The following is a 22,455-nucleotide window of genomic DNA, read 5'->3' on the forward strand; positions in this document are numbered from 1 at the left end:
TTTTGTAAATGGGAGCTAAATGCTTTCTTCAAGAAATTATATGCAATTATTTCTTATGGCCTAAAGGGAGATCACTTTACATTTTGTGACTAAATGTGCAAAACTGTAAAATCATAAAGGATCATGTACTTTTTCTTGGCTCTGTTGGTATGCATCCTGAACTCGCACGTCTGAGATATGTTTGAATGAAACTAATTATAGAGCTCAAGAAGCCTTAGAGTCAACCCTAACAGAGCGGAGCACTGCAGCACTCGCTGTGGAGCCTCTGTGTACCCAGGCCAGTAATCACTACTTTGATTCTGTTCAGTCTTACAAGCAAGTCATCAGAAGGCTGATTTCCTGCGAAACAAATATTTCAAGAGGAAACGTAGGCAGCAGTGCGAAGGACAAACTGTCTTTAAGGACAGAACCTCATTTACAGAGCATACAGAAGGAAAGAGCAGATCTCAGTGCAGTCTAAGTCTTCAGCTGCGAATCACCCCATGTTGTCCAGAACAAGCTCACGTTGTAAGATTTATTAAAATAGGAAAGCTTTAAGCCAAATTTCAAAAACATAAACTGTGTTTGGAGCTGCGAGCTGGTTCCACATGAGAGGAGCCTGACAGCTGGAAGCTCTGCCTCGCGTTCTGTTAAAACCGAGGAGCCTCCAGTCAGCCAGCGCTCTGAGAACAGTGTGTTTTGCTCCACTGACGGCTCTTTAAGACATGATGAAGCCTGGCTATTTCATCTGTGAAAAGAGGAATTTAAGATTTCAATGAAGACAAACTAGCATTGGAGAGAATGGCTTTCAGTACGCGTGCAGCAGCGTTACTATTGGAGGACTTTTTAATCCTAAGAAGATTTTTTTAACATTAAAATCGACAACCCTGGTAATGAGGAATTATAATATTGTCGATCTAACAAATGCTTGGGTTTTCTCCATGCAGGTTAGACAGTCTAGTGACGGGGTGGAGGTGGAGATGGACTCAGGAGGAGGACCCTTTACACAGATTACAGAAGGCAGTCCTGCAGAATTGTTTATTGTGGGAGTTGGTGATCATCATTTAATAGTAATAATAATACATTTCATTTGGAAGGCACTTTACATCTTGATAAAAGTTCTCTAAGTGCTGCCTGTGGGAGTAAGGAAATGAAATAATAAAAATAAAAGATGAAAGCAGGATAGAAGTGGGGCCTTGGCCTTTGCAAATAGAGAAGTTTTTAGTGTTTGTGGAACCGGAGGTCGTTGGAGGGCGAGGAGCTGCGGAGCAGAAAGCCCGATTGAAAGATGAGTCCCGGTCAAAAGTAACTGCAGGTTCCTCACAGTGTATGATGGGAGAATTTCTCTTTTGGGTCAAATACATTAACTTCAATTTTATCTGAGTTCAGAAGCAAAATATAACGACTCTTCCAGGCTTTTATGTCTTTAAGAGAAGCTTCTAGCGTGACGAGCTGATCAGTGCCGTCTGGTTTATATCCTGATTAATACATTTATGTATCATCTGCATAACAATGGAGGTTAATGGAGTGTTTCCTGATGATGTTCCCGACAGGAACAGGAAGCGTGTATAATGTGAAGGGTATATAGGCCCTGAATGTGTGATCTGTTCCTGTCTCTGTAGCAGGATCTTATGATCAATAGTACGAAATGCAGCACTGAGATCTAACAGGACCAGAGCAGAGACCGGTCCTTTGTGTGAGGACAAGAGAAGATCATTAGTGATGTTGTTTCTGTTATGACGAGCTCTAAATCCTGACTGAAAAGATTCAAATGAATGGTACGCGTGATAATGGGCACGCAGCTGACTGGAAATGCCTTTTTTCCTGGATTGTAGGAATAAAAAGGACGTTGCATATTGGATAATAAGTTGGATCGAGGGTTGGCTTCTTTAAAAGGTTTAATAACAGCAGTCATAAAGGGCCGGGGTGCATCCCCTGTTGCTGAAGATAAATCAAGCAGAATGAGGACTGATGTGCTAATCAGTGCAAAAATGTCTTTGAACGGTCTCGTCTGGTTTGGATCCAAGAGAATAGTTTTTGGTTTTAATGAAGCCGCAGCTCAGGGAGTGTTTCTGCTATTAAGAAGAGTGCCAATAAGAAACACCTGTAAATCAGTGAGACTGAATTTCTTCAACAGATTTTGTGCTGAATTATTTAATGTTCAGCTGCAGCGCTAACCGCCTGGGTTATTACTTTCATCTTCAGTGAGCCGATATAATCAAGTGTTCAGTGAAGTGACGCTGTTGCCCCACATCTGCAGCAAAATACACCTGCCTGAAACCCGTGCTCTCCGTCAGATCCACGAGTGTCACTGAAATTATTAAAGATGGAAATGTTTTCTTGGAGATGCCAAATTCAAGTGATACCACACAGTGATCAGATTATGATGTGACTTGAAGAGAAGCTCCATCTCGCGGGGCGCAGTGCTGCTGAAGTTCCATTTTCAGTGCAGATTCCCCGATACGAACATGCTTGTCATTCCTGCCGGCTCGGTGTTTGTGTGTTTTGTGAAGGAACGACTTCCATGCGGTCTTTTCTTCTGGAACACGGGAGCGTTTTCCTGAGTTTCTTACCCTGTTAAGGGTTGCCGATTGCTGCAGCCAATCCCAGCTGCTCATGGCCGACGGCATTGTGGCTTATTTCTGATATTTACATTTGCTCATAAGAGGCTGCCCACTACTCTCTGATCTTTGAAATCCTGAAAGCATTTTTCCTCAAAGCAGTGACTCTTGAGGTTTTTTTCTCTGTTATGCTTTCCTGTAAAGATGTTTTCTTTCTTTTCAGAACAGCAGGTCCTCTTGGTCCTGTTGTCATCATCACTGACAAATGCATTGAGTCTCTTCCACTAGATTAAACAATGAAACCACACAGTTCAGCAGTAGCGTTTTGAAATCCTGTTTCCGATTGGGTCGCTCTTTCACAGGCCCATTATCCACAAGCCGCAGTTCACCGTGCGTCATGAAGCCTTTATAGGAGCGCGACCTTCAGCAGCAGTTTGAGCTCCCGGATCAGTTGGACTGAACCACACCGTGACCCTGCTGCCTGGTCTCCTCTCTTTTTTCTCATCAGCTGCAGGCTGAGGATGGTATTGTTGCGGGCCACTGATTTCTAAACCAGTTCAACAAAATTTGAAGTCAGGCCACTTACTGTATTTGGCCTCCATCCTCTTTCTGTTTTTTTTGTGTTTTCCTTTCTGTTTCTGCAGATTTGTCTTGCAGTAACTATTTCAAATGTTGACATGCGCTCTGAGACACTTGACTTCGAAACGGTGCGTTTGACTGTAGGGTTTCCGGATCGTCTTCCTCACATGACAGCCAGCCGGTTCCTACAGCTGTAAACGCCAGTCATCTCGGCCTAAATGAGCTCTCTGAAGGCTGTGCTGGCTGTGGCTTTCTGTTTGTGCTTGGCCAGATGTGAAGAAAACACCTTTACGGTTAAGAAAAAAAAAGAGATGACGTTGGGTTTCTCTTTTTTTTCTTCCCCCCAGTTGTATTTCGAAAAGCTGCTTCAAATTTGTCGGAATTCTGTGTCGGAAAACACACAGCTTTATCGGTAAACTCGGTGTTGCTGGCTACTTTCATAATATCTCTCACTCGCACCGCGGATAAGTGCTCATCGCTCCTGTGAGGTTTAAGCTGCAGCTCCTCCGCTCGAAAAGAGCTGCTGGCCTCAGAGATTGGACTGGAGTTCACTCAGTGGCCCAGATTTGCCGCGCTTTTCTTTTATTTTGGAAATTGTCAAGGCCACAACAGGTGAATAAACCTAAAAGCACCAGCCGTTCAAGAGAATGTATTCACCAAGAAACTATTATCAGACAACATAACCCAAAAGCCACACGACTGAAGCTCCTTCTTCAATCAGTCTCCTTCTCCCAGTCCAAACTCTCCAACTCCTCTTTCTCACGCTGCAGTCCTGTGAGCGACGCCTCCAACCGCCCCTAATTACCAGCTCTCCTCCACCTGCTGCTCCACCTGCTGCCTTCAGGCTGGGAGACGCAGGCAGACAGGAGGGGGCGTGGCCCGCTGCTCAGCTCGACATTAAATACATGGAGTTAGGCTTTTGTTCACTGCGACGTCCGCGCAGGAGGTTCTTCACTCTTTGCACAAAAGAAAGAAAAGAGTTGAAGAAGAACTGTGAAACATGCGAGTCATCCGCTTTGACTCGGGGATGGAGAGTAACCTCTTCAGATGAAGGGAGGGAAGAGCTGGTTTCTGTTTTGAGTAAGCTGCTGGTCTTGTGCTGCCTCACCCGCCTCACTCTGCCAATTTGACCATTTAGAGTGAAGAGCCGCGGAAATGGAAATTAAAATCCCAAAGATGAATTTGATCATTTCCTGCTGGAGTAAATCTTACTGTCCTGGAGAAATTAAACCTATATTCCTGAGATATCTTTGTGATCCGTCTGATTGAAGTCGGCTCATGTTCACTGTCAGACCCTTGTAAACAAGCTCATTTCACAGGTGGTGAAATGAACAACACGATTTATCGCTGATGTCGAACTCGGTAACAAGAAAAGCTGATAAGCTTTTGTTGACATGGAATGAAAATGTTCGCATTTTAATACACTTTTTACAAAATCTGTCATGATCCAACATTTTCCTCCAGAGTGTCATGGCTCCCGGTCCAGATCCTCCTGGACTTGGTAGTTTTCGAGTTGACAGTCACCATAATAACAAACCAACTGGGTCATTTGCGGATGTCTGTGAACACTTGAAATGTCGTGTAAACAAAGCCATAGCTCGAAGCTTTTCCTCGTGGTGGTGTAACCGGGGTTGTAATTCAGCTAACAAAGAGGCAGCAGCCTCCAGCTGCTTTTACCTCGGCGTTATTTTGTCACTTTAATTGAACGTTTTCCAATTGAGAAATGAGATTATCACGCTTACATGAACCCGGACGAACGTGATTAGAATGATGTGAGTTTCCACGAGCCGGGATTGTCACCGGATCGATACCTGAATGTTTTGCTGTGTGGCATTTCTGACAATGTGGCCATCACCTCAAAGCCATCTTTACCCAGAGGCCCATCTGTCACGAAGATGGATTCATTTCTAGATGAATCTTGCTCTGCCTGAGCCAGTATTTAAAGAACCAAGCTCGTTTCTTTTCTCTGATCTCGGAGCTAAAAGGTCATTGAGCCATTCAGATTGGACGCTGAGGCATCGGGAAGTGTCGCTGGACGTGCTGTCAGCGTGTCGGACGACAGGCCCGATGGACCGGAGCAGCAGAAAGCTGCAGGTTCGAGGAGGGCAGGCTCCTCAGTCTGGCTGTGACTGAGTCATGTGAAGGTGATTTGACTGCATAATGCAGGAAGTTGATTGAAGGTGCGCCGTGTGTTCTCCCAGCTCTCCCCTCAAATGACTCCGTGCTTCAGCCGGAGGCTCACAGACTCCGCCTGCGTTATCGACACATTCCTCCCTCTCCAGACGGGGGTCGTATGAGTTTCTGGAGGTGTCTGCCGCCGCCGCCGCCGCCAGCGTGTCTCGCGCCTGACGTGTTCTCTGCTCCCACAGCGACCGCCTGGCCATGCGTCAGGTCCGCTCCATCCTGCAGCACCTGGGGCTCACCGGCTCCACGTGCGACGACAGCGTGCTGGTGAAGGAGGTGTGCGCCGTGGTGGCCCGCCGCGCCGCGCAGCTCTGCGGCGCCGGCCTGGCCGCCCTGGTCGACAGGATTCGGCAGAACCGCAACCTGAACCAGCTCTCGGTCACGGTGGGAGTGGACGGCACGCTGTACAAGACCCACCCTCAGTAAGAGCCTCTCTTTACTCTTCGGGGGATTTTTATTCAAGCGTCTTTCTAACAAACGGGGAAAACAGTTTAGACGAGCTCCGGCCTTCACCTCTCATCTCTCTGCTTAATTGCTGGTTTGATGATTAGAGGCTCTCAGTGAGCGCTTTGTCCTCAGCTGATGATAAATGTGTGTTTGATGGTTGGTTTTCCTTATGAAAGCGGTATTTACGTTGGTTTGAGTGAGACTTATTTGTCAAAGCATATGGAACCCTTGAAAAGTCAGATTTAGCTCATAGGAATCGCAGTTTGGGTAAAAGAGGAGAAAATCACTGTTTCATAGCGATATCCAGAGTTTCAAAAGTTTCAAAGCTTCAAAGTTTTCGTGTCAAACAGACCGATTTCATCCTGAGTGGGCGGAACGTTTTAATTAGTGTCATAATAACCGGTGAAGTTAAACTTTGTTTTACTTTGTTGTGATTCAGAATATCCACGATTGAAAACATCTGTATTTGCCGTTACATCAGATGTGTGTTGTGTAGCATTTTTTTTATATATCTTCTCATTATAAACCCTCAAATGTTTGTTTGAAATGAATAAATTGTCTCTGAATAGTCAAACAAAATTTGTGGTTTTTGGAAACAAAAAAGGAAACAGACTGTAATATTGAGTTAAAGGTATTTAATTGTGAAATCGGGTTTCACGTCCATCCTAAAACGAAGCACATTGGTAATATTGGTTGTATATTATTGTATATCCTTCCTTGCACGTCTCACATGAATCAGCCTTACGTACAGTCGATCTGAAGTCAATATCTTTGATAAAGTGAGTTTGTAAGAACATGCAGAACGCAGCAGATCTTGGAGATTTTTGGTCATTTCAGTGTTTCTGCTCCAGATCGTGTCATTAATAATCAGTCGGCTTCTTGTTGTTCGAGTTCAGACCAGTTGTTTGTTACACTTGTTCGGTTTTGTGAAAATCTCGACATTTTCATCACGTTTAATTCTCTGAGCCACAACAAAGAAAAACTTTAAACTTTAAATTTAAAGATTATTTTTGCAGTGTTTTATCAGTCCGGCCCATTCAAGATGAGTTTGTGCTGCATGAGGCCTCTGAACTGAAGTGAACTGAGCTCATCTCAGCCCAGCAGACCCTGTCTTTTATTATGCATCGATAAATCTGACAACATGAATATCTGAAGCCGCGGTTCTGTCCCCCCCCTGCAGTTTCTCCAGCATCATGCAGGAAACCCTGCAGGATCTGGCTCCTCAGTGTCAGGTGACCTTCCACAAGTCGGAGGACGGGAGCGGGAAGGGCGCGGCGCTCATCACCGCCGTGGCGTGCCGCATGAAGGACGAGCAGCAGCGCTGAGGCCTGGCGGTGGAGGGCGGCAGGTACAGGCGCTGCGACTGACCGTTACTGACGTGAATTTAGCCTTTTAGTACTGAAATCCTCTCTCGTGTGTGTAAGCGTGTGTCATCGGGTTGAACTGAGGAGGCGAACGAGGGTTCACCTTCTGTCGAATGCGACTGTTACGAAGTCCAAAGCTCCTTTTCTGCACTCCTGTTTTCTATGGTTTTTTAGCTCTAAATCACAGAAATGATTTGTGTGAAGCTTCGTGATTTCATGAAATTCAGAAATGTGTGTTTTTTTTTAAAGCAGCTTTAATGTCAGATTCCACAAAGTGCCTCACATTATAAACAAAACATGAAATGCCGCAGGAGACGGGTTTAAACAACAAAAAGGGAGAAATGAACTGAGCCAAAAGTGAGAAATTAAGAGTGCAGGCGCTTTTCCATCATACTTCTGTTTTGACGCTGCGGAGGTGTGCAGCAATCACTTCAAAAAAAAAAATACATAGATTGCTGGAGGGAATACATGTTCGCCTTATAATCGGCTGGAGGAACGAAGCCGCCGCAGTCTGTCAGACTTTCCACACAGCTTTGAGAAACAAACATTTGGGCAGGAGGAGGAAAGCTGACATGTATTAAGAGATGAGTGTTGAGTTCACTGAGCTCGCTCCAGAGTCGCGGCCGTGGAAACGTTGAACTCGGTGCAGGATTAATGCCGGATTACCGTCCTGACGCGAGGCCAGGTGAGATCTGAAGGCCGGCCATTCAGCCGCAAGCTCTCTGCTGCCGTCAGAAAGCCTCTTCATCTCTGAGATCGAGAAGATTTGAGGAAAGAAGAGAAAAAAAAAAACAGTTTTGGCCCTTTTTTTTCCCTGAATAACCAACGTTTAGGGCGAAGCAATGAATCAATGTTCGGACGGATTTCTGGTTCGAACCCTGTTTTCAAATTGTAAATGTGTTCGATCAGCAGCTCCCATTTCCAAGCAGCTCCACATTCTAGACAGAAATAATTCACGTCTCCATTTTCCTGAATGTTCTCCCTGACCTGAGCTGGATTTGATCCCAGAATGTAAACTCCCATCAGGAAGCCCGTCAAGCTGTCCTCAAAGCTTTGACCGCGCCGCCTCCGCCAGATCAACCAAATTCTGTAAAATAAAATGATTCTGTAAAAACTAGCTTCTTTTTTCTAAGTGAAGGGAATGTTAATTACTGGATTTGTCTTTTTTTTTCACCAGTCCCATTTTGTTTCAACTGTTTCAAAAATTTCAATCAAAATTATTGTTATACTCTTGAGATTTTCTTTTGCCTTCAAACTGGTATCTAAAAAATAATTAAAAAAATCTCTTTTAAGAGCAAAAGCTTCAAATGCTGAAGTGCTGAAATATTCAAACCAAAGCCTTTTTACACGGGTGAAGACATGTAATGTTAAAACTAATATCAGCAGCAAACTGGAGACTGAGTGGGTAAGACACGAGTTGAGGACTGTCCTTTCATTTGTTGTTTTGTATTTATTGTTCTTTCTTTGTGTTGAATGTATTTGCATGTTTCTTTTTAATGTCCTAACAGGAAAAAACACAATAATTCACAAAGTTCAGCTGTAATAAAATCAACAGCTGAGCTGTCAACCTGTTTTTTTTAACTAACTATAATTACCACTTGTCTGTTTTTCATCACCTTTCTCCATGACGTTCTTTTGCTGTATAAATATGTCCTCACTGTGTTCAGAGATGAGTCGTTTTATCCGATCTCTGCTCCCAAACTTGTAAAAATTCAGATTCTACCTAATAACAGCCGTTTTACTGTCCTGTTCACTTCAATATTTACTCTGCGTTATCAGTGTAATCAAACCAGCGCTGTCTGAATAAAGTTTGCCTCAGTCTGCGTCCTCCTTGCGTTCGGATGGAAACCAAATGGACTCTCAGCTGATCTGCTTTCTCACACGATGTTCCACTTCTTTATCTACGCCATGGCGGCGAGGCTCCCGCAGCATGAATGAGCTTCACCTCACATAAATACACTTATTTACCGCTCGTCCTTCGCAGCTTTGTCCAGAATCACGGTTCATTCCGTCTAGTTTATGTCACCGCATTCAGCTGCAGAGCGAGTTCATGTCGATGGTAAAAAAAGGAGAATCTCCTCTTGGCGAGGACAAACCTCCAGCACTGCGAGCTGCAGGCTTGACTTGTTTTTTTTTTTTTTCTTTGTTTTTTTCCCTCCACTCAATATCCACACATTTGGCACAAAGAGACAGATGGTTACACTCAATCAACACCTAAAAGCAGGTTGGAGTCGCCAATTAACTTCTGATGAGAGAAAATACACAAGAATGGCGCTGAACGTGATTGTGTGCTACGTTAAATCTTTTTCGCACAGCGAAAAAACTCCTGCTGATGAGGCGACAAATGTGACTGCTCAAGAAAAAAAAAAAAGAAAGAAAAAAAACATCCAACACGACTCGAGTTGCTTCTTAGCGTTTCGCCCGCCTGGTGCCTGCTACTGCAGGCGATTAAAGATGTTGGAACCAGACCTTCACGAACCGTGAATGAATCCTGAAAGCCTCATCCATCACCGATCCATTACAGGACAATCGCATGCGCTCACGTTCAAACCCGCAGGCAGTCTGCGGTCCCGACACATCGATCGGCTCACCTCCAGGGCTCGTTTTTGGACCGTCACACGAAGCCGGGAGAGAAGTGGAACGCTCGGCGTTCGCTGGGTCTGTACGCCGCCACGTGAAACCACGGATTAAGGCTGCGAGGTTTAACATTAACATCTCTTGATTTTTCAAGGTCCTGCAGGAACAATTAGAAATGTGTTTCCTGAGCTGCTGTCGTATTGAGCGATGTCTGCGTCTCTTCTGCATATTGACAACCAACTCGCAGGCAGTTTCACCAAGAAAACTGGCCTTTTCCATGATCCCCCCCAACTGATTACAGATTTTCTCAACAGCATTGCTTAAATAACATGGGAGCTCGTCATTATAGCTGTAGTTAATGATTGTGTCTGTTTAGTATCAGATTCGTTTTTCTGTTTTCATTACAGAAACGATTTGTGTTAATGTGACGGGGGTGGTTTTTTTTTTTATGAACTGTTAGTTTGCACATCTCTTTTTTTGTTGTAACATTTTTTATTTGGGAAAAAAGAGCATAGTTTATACATGTCGCTTCAAAAGTCACTCAATGTGCTTGTGTCAATTTGGGTACCCATAAAGCCTAAATATTAGGTTTATCTTTAGTTTGTAGCCTGATGATAATCCAGACCCTGTCAGGGTTGTGAGCAACTCCGGAAAGGATTTATGGGGCTGCACCAAGAATATCAAAATATCTGCAGACCGAGCCATTAGATGTTCTTCCTGGGCAAACCTGATTCGAGTAATCTCCTCGTTCTGTGTTATCCACTGCCTTTGGGGATCCATAGAAGTGGAAAGTAAGAGTGGTGACAACGGGCAGCCTTGTCGACGTCCCCTTTCTAATTCCCGTTGGTCCTCAGTTAAGCCGTACTTCAGGCATGTTCTGTTTTAATCCGACTGACCCTGAACGCCTCACACACACTGGCTGCACTCAGAGCCATCGGCTACAGCAGGTGTGGGACCAGAGCCTTTAACACCAGCAGGAGCTGGTCTTAATAAGTTTTAACTCTTGGATTTTAGCATTTCACTTTCGCTATACTTACTCCTGATTAAAGAACGGGTATAGTTTTAATTGAGTCCTCGGCTCTTTTAACCGAGGTGGCGTTGTCAGCCTTTTTCAATCCTTGTAATTAGAAATGAACTTTGAAAACTTCGCCACATCTCATTTACACGTGCTTTTAAAACGATGTCCATTAACATGGAGACGCCTCTCGGCTCAGCTTCCTCTCCACCACGGCCGACCGATACGACCGTCGGTCTCACGCGCGTCAACGAGAGCCCATGCGTTTGTTGTTTCCCCAGTTTCCACGGACACAGTTGGAGTTTTTACAGGAAGTTGTTTTCAGTGTCTCTGAGCATGTAAACACCCAAAACGCTATGAAAGTCCAGTCGTGTCCACTTGGACCATTTTGTCCTGAGAGTTCTGCGGCTGTGTGGTCGGAGGTAAGAGAGCCTCGGACAGGAAGCTGCAGCAATCTGCTGCTTCTTCCTTAAAATCGTTAAGCGGTGTAACACGAAGACGGAAGACTGAATTCAAGTGTCAAATGCCAAAATGTTGATACCGATCATGCAGTTTTGTGCACGTTGAGCAGATTAAACACCATTCCACATCATTAGCAACCCATCTATTCAGAATGAGATCTCACATAATGCTTTGCTTTCGCTCCATAGAGACTTCATTGTATGTTTCGAGGCACGTATGAACAAGTTTTCATCTGATTAAGGTTAGAGGTGAGTCATTCCCGACTGGGCTGACAACAGTTTACCAACTTGCATTAGCATAATATGCGGTCTAATTAGTCTTGGTGTACTTGGTTGCTGCTTTAATTGCCACTCAGGTCTCTAATGAGCCTGCAGTCCTTCCAATGGGCCGAGCAACACGGACAACATGAATGAAATGTCAAATTAGGGGATTGCTTCTGGTGTGCATGTGGATCAAATTCTGCCTGTTTTCATCAGTTTGGCCCCAATTTGTCTTTACTGTGCAGTCCTGTAAATTACAAATTTGACGTCGTAATTTGTGAAAACATAACAGAGACTGTCAAAACCTGCAGATAAGCTGTAATATCTAATTTACAGTCACCGTGGAGGATTTGCCATGTGCTGTACGTCTGTCCTGCAGGCCATTCATGATTCCAGCAGGACAGCATTGTGTGTACTCCGCCCAGAACAGCCCAGATTCTTCATACAAAAGACATGAAGTGTATCACTGCGCCTCATTTTTATCATCGCAACAGCCTCCATTGTTGGTGGCATTGATTCCTCAGAGGTTTTAGTGCATATCGACGTGAGAACATAGCACAATGGCTGCAGGTTAGTCAGTCGATGTGTAAAATGAAGTCGCTCTTGGAGTGAAATCTCATCACAGTGGAGGCCTTTTGAGTCCCGTGAGCTCATCATCCTGCTCCCTGTTCCTGCCACGATGCGTTATCCATTATAAAGGGACGTGGATAGCTCGGATTGGCTTTTTCTTTAAAGTGACACTCAGGAGACGCTGAAATCTCCCTGACAGCGTTAAACCAGCATCTTAAACCAGGCGGGATGAATCCCTGCTTTCCTATCTACAGCAGATTTGGATCCAACCGTCTGAATGAGCAGCAGAAGTAGAGCAAGGACGTTTTTCCGATGGACCATTGTTCCGTTTCAGTGAGCCTGTTTTCCGTGTTGACGTGCCTGAATGCACTAATGTCATTGGCTGATTACTCAATGACTGCCTTTACCCGCCCGGGGTCAAGTCCAGTACATCACAAAGACGCTCGCCACTCGGGATTCACTATTATACCACTATTATTAAAGGATAAGTACAAGTACTAACCGCGGGTTAATTGCCGATGAGGAGTACCTTCTGTTCTCATCCTTCCAGGAGCGATTCTGGATCATCCCAGGTCTGAACATCATTCACTGCTGAACAAAGACCGTTTCCAGGCTTTGTCGTGACGCCAGGGTGCATTTTTTTTTCTTCTTTTTGAAGAAATCATTTTTCTCCGTAATCTTGACTTCTGAAGGTTAACTTCAGTGTTACTGCAGCTTCTATCCACAATAGAAAATGTCAAAATTGCTTCAGATGTGGAAAATTACAGTTCATACTTGTTAGGCAACAGAACCGAACACTTCATGAACGTCAATCTCAACACTTGGCTTCCAATTATACCCTGACTCCTCCTGGAGTGGCAACTCGATGAAACGGCAGGGTGACGCTGGTGGGACATGATGGCTGCAAGGCCAGCAGAGCAGCTTCAGAGAGAAGGCTTTAGATCCACCAACTCCACGGTGGATGTCCAACTGGCACTTTACTCAGCAGGTATGATTGCAGTCTGGTTCTTCTCACTCCAAGTGTTTCCATTTGTGCAAAAATGAAGGTTTTCTAATCATACTCTTCACTGCCTTGTTAACTGTCTGTCAGGTATCGCATGGATTTTCTATAGGACTCGCTCAATAAAGCAAGGATTTTAGTTCAAGTATTGGGTCTTAATTTGTTTGAAGCAATCAATAAAGCGTTTTTTTTTTCTTTCCTATGTGAAATAAAAAGCGATTAGATATCCCGATGATAGTGTTCTGATCTGAAATTGACTTCATCTCGACCTTGAGAGCTCTCAGAAATCCGTTTTGATCAAGAGTAAATGCAGCTTATGTGGAGGTGAATGTCTTTAAAAGCAGAGGCTATCGAAGTGACGGCGCTTCAGCTGTGTATCCTCATTCGGTACGTCGGTGCATCTGCAGCTGGTGATCAAGTGAGATATTCCAAGAAAGCGTTTTGCAATGTTTAAATGGAGGAATGCTATTATTTGCTAGACACTGTATGTATGCAGGTTGCAGGGAATAAAGTCTCAGCAGTAGACTCAGTTTCTCTGTGAGATGTGTGCAGCTGACCCCTGCTGGGTTGTGACTGATGCTAAAATATCTCAAGTAATTGAATGAAAGCCCTGAATGGTGGATTCCAAAGTGCTGGGCGATATGAAAGAAAAAAAAACATGGCTGTAATCATATGCTGCAGTTGTGCTGGGTGGAGACGAGTCAATTTTCATTATCTACAGTGTGACGAGACACTGGAACAAGAAGGGAACAAAGGAAGGACGATGACCTGATTGCTAAAAAAATTAGATTTTGAAAAAGTAATTTAGATGCCCTGATTTAAAGCAGGGGTATCGAACATAAACCCCATGGACCAAAACTGGCCCACAAAGGGCTCCAATCTGGCCAGACCACCAAGAAAATGGTAAAAACATTGATTTTTGAACACATTCCTTTGTGAATTTGTAAAAACATGCATAATGCAACAGCCATGGGATACTTTTTTTTAAATACTTGTACACTGTATTTTGCTGCAGAAAACATTAAAATTGGCTTCATGTTGACATTATTAATATGTTTGTTTTTTTTTTTGTAAAATACAGACATTTTTGTCACGTTTACGTTACAAGAAAGAAAAACTTTCAAATTGAAATTTCGAAGTTGTCCTGGCTCTGTTTGACCAGGGCCTCCCACTTGAAATGATATGAGGCAGTTTGTGGATCCTGCACTAAAATGTTTGATGCCCCTGGTTTTAAGAGTTCCATGTATAAAATCTTGTTGGCAAACGTTTCAGAATGCATGGAATTCTGGGAGGAATGTATGCTCATACATTCATTTACAACATGCAGTGGGATTTACAGTGTATGGTCATGTTTGCGCTGACCTTGACTTTTTGATATTCCTGTTCGGCATCGGCTCTAGCACCTGCATGGTGTAGGCTTTACCTGCAGACAGAATGCGTGTTTAACTCGCTGTTTGGGATTTTTACTCAGCTTCTCTTTCATATGGAGTCCCACTGGGCTCAGTCTTGGGGCCACTGTTTATTTCTCTGTACTTGCTGCCACGGGGCTCCATCCCTGGAAGGCAGGCTTTTATTCCAGCCTGAGACTCTGCTCCTGATGTTTATTGTTTCATTGCTTGCACCTTGTGCTTTCACGACTCAGACTTTAGTTGTTTTTGCTGTTTGTTTGCTATATTTAATGAAACTTATTGTTTTTTGCTGTTTGCCATTTACTTTGTATGTTTGAAGAATGTGATCACATGAGATAACGGGGCAGAGCAGATTAGTTTATTCTTCTTTCTGCTCCCTTTCATTCAAGCAACAGTAAGTTTGGTCCTGTATTGTTTGAACTGACTTGTTTTTATTTTATTTATTTTTTTGCAATGAATGGAATAAACTATTTATAGCTTTGAAGATGGCCAACACTACAGCACTACTGTGCTATTGGTTGCGGAGAGGAGTCCTCCATTACATCTCGAGCTATCATGTTCCACACGCATTGCATGCTTGAAGGATCCATTAAGCAATAATCGTCTTCCTGTTTGTTTCTTGTGTGGCTGTCGTAGGGCACATTTACCTCGTATTGAAAACATCCCAATTCATGATTGGCACAGAATAAATGGCTGTTATTATTGGCTATCTGTTCATTTATAGCCTGGATGTGCAAACTATTGTGATTAGAATGTGATTATAGCGTCCTCATGTTAGAATCCTTCCATTTTTATTTCATCCTCTCAAATATCTGATTACACATTCTGTAATCATTCTGTAACTACTATTTTTCTGTCTAACGCAGCAGCGTCAGATGATGTGCCGTCACCATTATACATTAGTTAGGAACTCGCCTTATTTGCTTTTTAAACTTTTGTAATGCAGATAATCAAATATTGTTGTTTTTCTTAATTAGTTCAGAAATCTCCAGGGAATTTTTGGGGTTTGTGATTTTCTAGGGTGATTTGACATATTCCTCTTTAATGGAAGCAAACTCGTCCTTGAGAGAGCTTCATTTGAAAAAACTAAGGCGTTCCCCTTTTTTATGACTTGGAGATTCAAATAAAAAAGAAAAAAATCCAGAAAATCACATTTTTTAATAATTAAGTCACATTTTATTTCCTACACACACACACACACACACACACACACTGTAAGGATATCAGGGACAAAACTGTGAACCTGCACAGGGCTGGGATGTCCTACAGGACAATAGCAAGCAGCTTGGTGAGTGTTGAGTGGTGAACAAACTGATAAACCTGCAGTGTATCAAATGTGGATTAAAGGTTTGACCCAGTGAAACTGCTGGATTATAGATTCTGCAGCCTTTCAACATTAAACAAAATCTGAAGTATTCACCAGCAGCTGTCCAGCTGTGTTTCATCTGAAGACTGGATGCATCACGTGGCTTCTCCCCTTCACGAAGCCCTTCATCTTTTCTTTGTTACTGCTTCTAATTTTACTCTAAGGAAAGCGTCAGAGGCGGCGTGACGTACACAACCGATTGTTTCTTCTGGTGCCATGGTGAACTGTGGGGCCGACACTGCATCGACGGGATCGTCATGAGCGATCTGAACGTACAGGAAGACGATGCAGGAAGCTCCATATGAAAAACCTGTCCTTCTATCAACAAATGTCTGATACACTGTTTAAATGTTGGTTTTAACCAAAGCCGAGGCAGTGAGCTCAGGCTTTTTGCAAACATCTTCATGGGTTCGGTTTGAAAAAAAAAAAAAAAAAAAAAAAAATGCACATTTGCTTATAACTGTGTTGGACTCCCACTCACTTTCATTTGGAAAAAAAAGAAAAGATTAGATTATTGCATGGCATAGATGATGAACAGTAACTGACAACAATAAACCTTCCAACATGTTCTAACAATCCTGTTAAAATTATGTGTCAGAACTTGCTGGAAACCTCCTCGGCATGCTGGGAAAATGATGAAGCCTCGAAGCAGGAAATTAGTTGCTCATAGACGGCAAAAAAAAAAACAAAACAAAACAAAAGAAGGAAACGGAATTCATCATGTTTTATATTTAGCAAAGCTGGATTACGTCCTCTTATCTCAGTAAGTGGTGCTGATTGAGCTGCTGAAGCACACTGACATGCCGTATTACAGTAGTTAATGTGCGTGTGTGTGCGCTTGCGTTTAGCTGGAAGGACTGAAGTATCAGTGGAGGGAAAATGATTCATAGTTGTTTTTTTCTAATAAATGCGGCGCTCTCACCCTGGAGTCTTGAGTCAATACTCTGCAGATCCACCTTTAGCTGCAATCTGCGCTCTGAAATCTCTGCCCAGTCTTTGCAAAACAGCTCAAACTCAGTCAGACTGGAAGGAGAGCGTTTGTAAACAGCAGGGATTTTTTTTAATCCTACCACAGATTTTCTGCAGGACTCTGACTTGACCATTCTAAGGCAAGAACATGCTTTGATCTCAACTTGTCTGCCGTAGCTCCAGCTGGATGATTCGTGTTATTGTGGTGCTGGAGGGTGAATTTCTGCTCCGGTGTCAAGTCTTTTGTGAACTCTTAACAGGTTTTTCCTCCAAGATTGCCCTGTTTTTGTCTCCATCCATCTTCCCATCAACTCTGAGCAGCCATTAGTGAGATTGGACTGCACACAGGTGGACTCTATTTTCTCGTTAGGTAACATCTAAAGGCTCTGGCCCGCACTGGATTTCACTGAGGGGGATTGGAGGAAAGGCGGATGGATGCTTTTTCCCCCTTGAGCTGTACCCAATTCTCTTGGTTTGATTTTTTTTACATTTATTTTTAAAATGCAAAAAGGAAAAACAAAAGACACCTCAGTGCATGACATTCACACACCAATTTGCTCCCACTGGGAGCAAAAACGATGGGGACTCAACCCTGCAACCTCCGGACTGAGAGGTGACCACTGGCAACAAGTTTCCTGAAGTGGTCCAGCGTAACGCCGCGCTGAGCGCCGCCTCGACGCGTCCTCGGCTGCAGCTTGAAATGAGCTCGTCTGTTCGTCGGCGTGCCAGCACGTCCAATCATGGCAAACTGTTAAAAGGTGGCATTTAGCGACGGAGATGTAATCTTTGGAGACGATCGCCTCGTAAAAAAAAAAAAAAAGCAGGCTGATGGTGTTTTCCCTCCGAGATGTGAGGAGCCTGTCTGGAATCGCTCGCTCATTTCTTTCAACATCTCCACTCTGAAGAAAAAGGTCAAGTCCGAAACATGTCCAAAGCAGGTCTTATTATCGCCTCTGCTTATGGCCAATTGAAGACCGCGTATGAGGACCTCTTGGCCATTGTGGATCAGGCGTTGAGCGACACAACCGCACAGCCAACAGGCTCACTTGTCACCGGGGTTACCGAGGTGACAGCGCTGGATTTTCACTCCGCCGCTCCTCGCTGAGGCTGTTATGATCTCATTTGATCTGAACAGAAGACGTTTTCTGACAAACATACAGATGAGAAGTGCATTACTAACATACATTAAACAGAGTGGGCCAGTGCCGAACTAAATCTCTGTGAAAAAGATGTTTTGTGGGTGCTAGCATTCTGTTCCTCTTTATATATATATATATATATATATATATATATATATATATATATGTGTGTGTGTGTGTGTGTGTGTGTGGATGTAATTTGCTTTTATTGCAGTATTAACTCCTAATGGGAAAAGAGCAGGGCGAGGTTACTGCCCTATAGCAACCCCAAGGCAAGCTTTAAATGCACCAATTACCCTGGACATGTTAGGTCTGGATTGCAAAAGCAAACTTTTGCCTGAGGTTCGGGGTTTAATATTTCGTCTGCGTTGCCTGCATTAGAATTGCCTCAAAACCTCTTCCAGGGCTTCAGTATGAGCAGCTCTGGCGACGATCCAGCTACATATTGCAGTTGTAAAATCTGAGAATATCCCCAGCTATCAATGCCGAGGTTGCAGTGGCGAAGGGGGGACAGGTTTGTGACGGAGTGAGGCTGGGGAAGGCAGTGACCCCCTGGATTTCTCCAACATGTCATAAAATAACATTCTATGATAGAAGCTGTCAGTTTTCCAGATGGGAAAAACTGTTTTGTTGTGCTTCGGCAAACTTCCAGAACGTAAACGATGCTTTCCGCGTGTGACCTCGGTGTCCACTGGAACCGCCACCACCGTCCTTCACTCCCTCCAGCCACTGTATCTGTTGCTTTTGGATATTTCGAATACATGTCTGACATCTTGAGTTTGCCAGTGGTGTTGGATGTGTCATACAGCGAGAACAGAGCCGGAAATAAAAACAAAATCACATGTGAGGGACGTTTTCCCTCAGGCCCAGACAGACTGGGCAACCAAACCCTCCCGGTCCGCTTCACTCCCTTTCAATTGGTTATTAAAATCTTCCCACGCCGGTATATTGTGTTCTATTTTTATTACAATGCAGCATTTGATGTGAAAGAGGCTGATCGCACACACACACACACACCTCATTATTGGGTCAGTCACAGACTAATATCCACATCCATTAAAGTTATAAATAAGATCCAATAACTGGTTAAAAACAATATATAATATTTCAGTTGTTTATAAGATTACTAGTTTAACAGACACTAGCCTTGAAATGACATACCGTAAGTACATTTAATAACATAAAGTGAATATTAAGCCAGATTAAAAAAAGAAAAAGTGTGTTAGGCCTATTTATTAAAAAGAAAAACAAAACAACAACAACAACAAAAAAAAAACATTGGCGCGCTTTGTTCTCGGTTTTTATTAAGAGAATTAGAAACTTGTAGATAAATCAAATTGTTTGAGGAGGGACTCAGGCTGGACCCGGTGCTATCACAACAGAATACTACAGGAGCGGAGCGTAATGTCACTGACAGTCTTATTTACTGCATTAATCATTTTTAGATGATGAATTTAATTGAATTGGAGTCACACCATTCACCCTGGAGCCTGGAGTGTGTCTCACCCTCCCTGCAGCTAACCGGCGTTCACAAACCCACTGCCAGATGAGATCCGCTCTCAGCTGCTGGAAAACGAGCTGACCGCCAGGTTGGACGAGGACGGTGCTGGGTTTTCCTCCTGTCGGATCGACACCACGCTTCTTATTTATCGACCGAATCAGCGGGATAGTCACAGACTTGGAGACATTGGAGACCTTGTCTGTGGTTTCAGGCTCTGCGGCTCCATCGCCTCATGTCCTGAGTGTGTGATTACACTCACCTGGCGCTCTGGGCTGATAAGGCGCCGTCCCTCTGCTCCGGTTGTCGGTTCGTCCGGTGTGCTGAGCCCGGTGTGTGTTTATGCTGAGCCTGAGACGGACTCGCTCCTTCTTTTGTTGATCCTTGGGCTTTCTTGGTTTGGGGATTTTGGTGCGTGTCTTGATGGACTGTAAAGTGAGTGTCTGTCTGGACTCCGGTGATGCCCGGCTCCTCGGGTCCTCATCCCTTCACCACCTGCCTCAACACGCTTTCATTTCAGGGACTTCTTCTTCTGGGCGTGCAGACATGCTCAGAATGGAGGAGATTTCATCATGAAGTATCCAATAAACTCTTTCTTATTGACCGTTGCGCTTTTCAATTTCACAGTACAATGATGATAAAGACATTTATTCATTTAATGGCTTTTACCTCATTTTTGTATTGTGTACTTAGAAATCAGTATTAAAGGAGTACATAGAATCAATCGAGCTTTATTGTATAGCCCCATTTTCGAACAATACGCTGTGAATCAAAGGGTGTTAAGGTGGACTGTGAAAGTGAAGAATCTTTATCAGTCACAACGCACAGCAAGATTTCAGCCTATGCATTTAAACCATGTCTGAGGAGCGGTGGCCAGCTGCCAGCCGCTCCTGGGGGACATTGGGAGATTAAGAGATAACCTGTCAGAGCTGCTCCAAAATGCTCAAACACACTGCCAAAAGTCAGAATGAACCCGGGGGCATTTAGATTTTCAGCCTAACACTCTTCCAGCTGAGCTACATCACCATCCACTGAAGTAATCAGCAACAATTGGGAGTTTTCTTTCTATATTTATGAACTCTCCTGTGCTTATAACGTTAAAATGTTCTGCAAACCAGCTGCATGTGTGTACTTCAGCGGAGGCGCTGCTGTTGCCTCCTTACAGACAGACGGAGTGGTTCAGACTGCGGCAAGAGGAGTGAGAAGTTACAAGGGCTCATGGGTGGAAATCACAGGCGGACAAGTGTTATCAGGGCAGCGACTCCCACACTCGGGCCAGACAAGTCGAAAATAACCTCGACTGGAGTTCAGCCTGGGCCGACCCCGAGATAAAACTCACACTGGATGTCCGAATGACACTCGGGCGATGAAAAATGGAGTTTCTTGCTGACTTCAAGGCAAGTTCACATAAACTCTGAGCATGGTGCTCGCAGACTACAAAATATCACACCTAACTATTTTTTGACCAGTGAGGTGAACCTTTATCCCAGATGTGCCGAGTAAGACTATCCCCCCCCCCCCCCCCAGCTCGTCTTTTTCACCCTCTTTTCATCCTCTGCGGGCGTCAGTCTGACCTGGTGCTGAACCCGTATTCCAGCTCCTCAGCGCTGACGCTGACCTCGTCTCGCGGTGTGTTTCCGCACGCTTGCTCACTGCAGGGAGGGTGAGACACACTCCCCTGGCCTCGTGTTTAAATGTTATGCATTAGTGAGAAAATGTCAAATCAGTAGAATCATGAAAAGGATTGTTTTGTTTCGGGTCACGTTCACAGCGGGATCCGAAATATCCACAGTTCAGCGCAGAAGCCACCTCCACCTGAAAACGCTTTCAGGTTTAGGTGATGTAAGGCCTGTCTGGAGCACCCGGCGTCTCTGGTTGTGTGTGTGTGTGTGTGTGTGTGTGTGTGTGTGTGTGTGTGTGAGCCATGCAGAAGACATCCGGGGATCATCTGGGCTGTGGATGAGGTCCCTCCGGAGCCTTTTTCCATCGCCTGGCCAATCAAATGCAAGTACGCTTGAGCTCCCTGTGAAGCAGATCGCCGTGTTGAGGAAACCCGGTCTCAGCGGTTTTCACAAATGTTGAGTCACCTGACGCCAGTCGCTGCACGACTCCACCTGTTTACTGCATGAACTTCGCCCGCGGCCACGACAGCCGCCTCTTGTTTTGTCCTGGTCACTCCAGCAGGGAACAGGCGGAATCTGTATCAGCATCATAACCTCATTATTTTTTTTATTTTTTGTAAAGCAAATGTTTTTTAAGAAATTAACAAATCACCAAATCGACACATTTACTAAGACTTGGGTTCAACAGAAGACTGGAGGTTGATTAAAGCTCCTGCAGGCTGGATGAGCAGTCGCTCCTCCCAGACCTCGTCCAGTCCAGGTTGTGTGGAGAGGACTGGGATCTCTGTGTCTTCTTGACACTCTTCCTGTGGTTGCTTGAACTCACCGCGAGAGGCTGGAGGACGCGAAAGCGCCGGTGTTGACACAGGCTGCTGCAGCGGCGCTGTGTTGGCCCGGAGATATCCACCACGTGTTCCCCGGGGAGGGATGGCAGAGACGGACGGAGTAATGAACTCCCTGGTGCTCACTGTACGAGAGAAGAAAAACAGAATATATATTTAACGTATCAGGGTAATGAAGATATATTAGATTATAATCAGGCTGTTGCCTTGGAGAAACGCCTTCTATGGCATCCCTGTGAACCCAGACTCTTCACACTGCCTGGTGTGAAGGAAGATGTCTTCTGCCACACGACTTCCTCCCCGGTGGAATTTCAACCTCAGGGAAGACGGACTTGAGTGACCTCCAAACTGCAATCTCAAAATCCGCAGCAAGCCTGAGTTGGTTGAGTTGTGCTGCTGATTGCCGCCTACTCGAAGGCCATTCTCCCGGCTAAACTGTTTCACTTCTAATACGTCCTAATCTTGTATAATCAACCAAATTCACATAATTGTGTCCGTGTAGCCTGTTATGTTCTCTATTTACCATCCTCAAAGCGAATGCTTCACTCCTCCACATTCCTGATCCTTGTTTCTGCCTTTATACAAATAACAAGCAGCAGTCTGACAGAAAAC

The 22,455-nt window shown here is 44.4% G+C and overlaps 1 protein-coding gene across 1 annotated transcript in view; it reads left to right on the forward strand.

Annotated features, from left to right (window-relative positions):
- hk2 (hexokinase 2) overlaps positions 1-8,776 on the forward strand; it is a 49,620-nt gene extending 40,844 nt beyond the window's left edge. Inside the window, exons 17-18 of the mRNA XM_030104806.1 lie at positions 5,489-5,725; positions 6,931-8,776. Of these exons, the coding sequence (XP_029960666.1) occupies positions 5,489-5,725; positions 6,931-7,075 (382 nt within the window). The 3' untranslated portion in view covers positions 7,076-8,776. The remainder of the gene's footprint in view (positions 1-5,488; positions 5,726-6,930) is intronic.
- The last annotated feature ends 13,679 nt before the right edge of the window (positions 8,777-22,455 follow it).

This window comes from Salarias fasciatus, chromosome 12 (assembly GCF_902148845.1).
Source record: "Salarias fasciatus chromosome 12, fSalaFa1.1, whole genome shotgun sequence".
NCBI classification, from domain to species: domain Eukaryota; kingdom Metazoa; phylum Chordata; class Actinopteri; order Blenniiformes; family Blenniidae; genus Salarias; species Salarias fasciatus.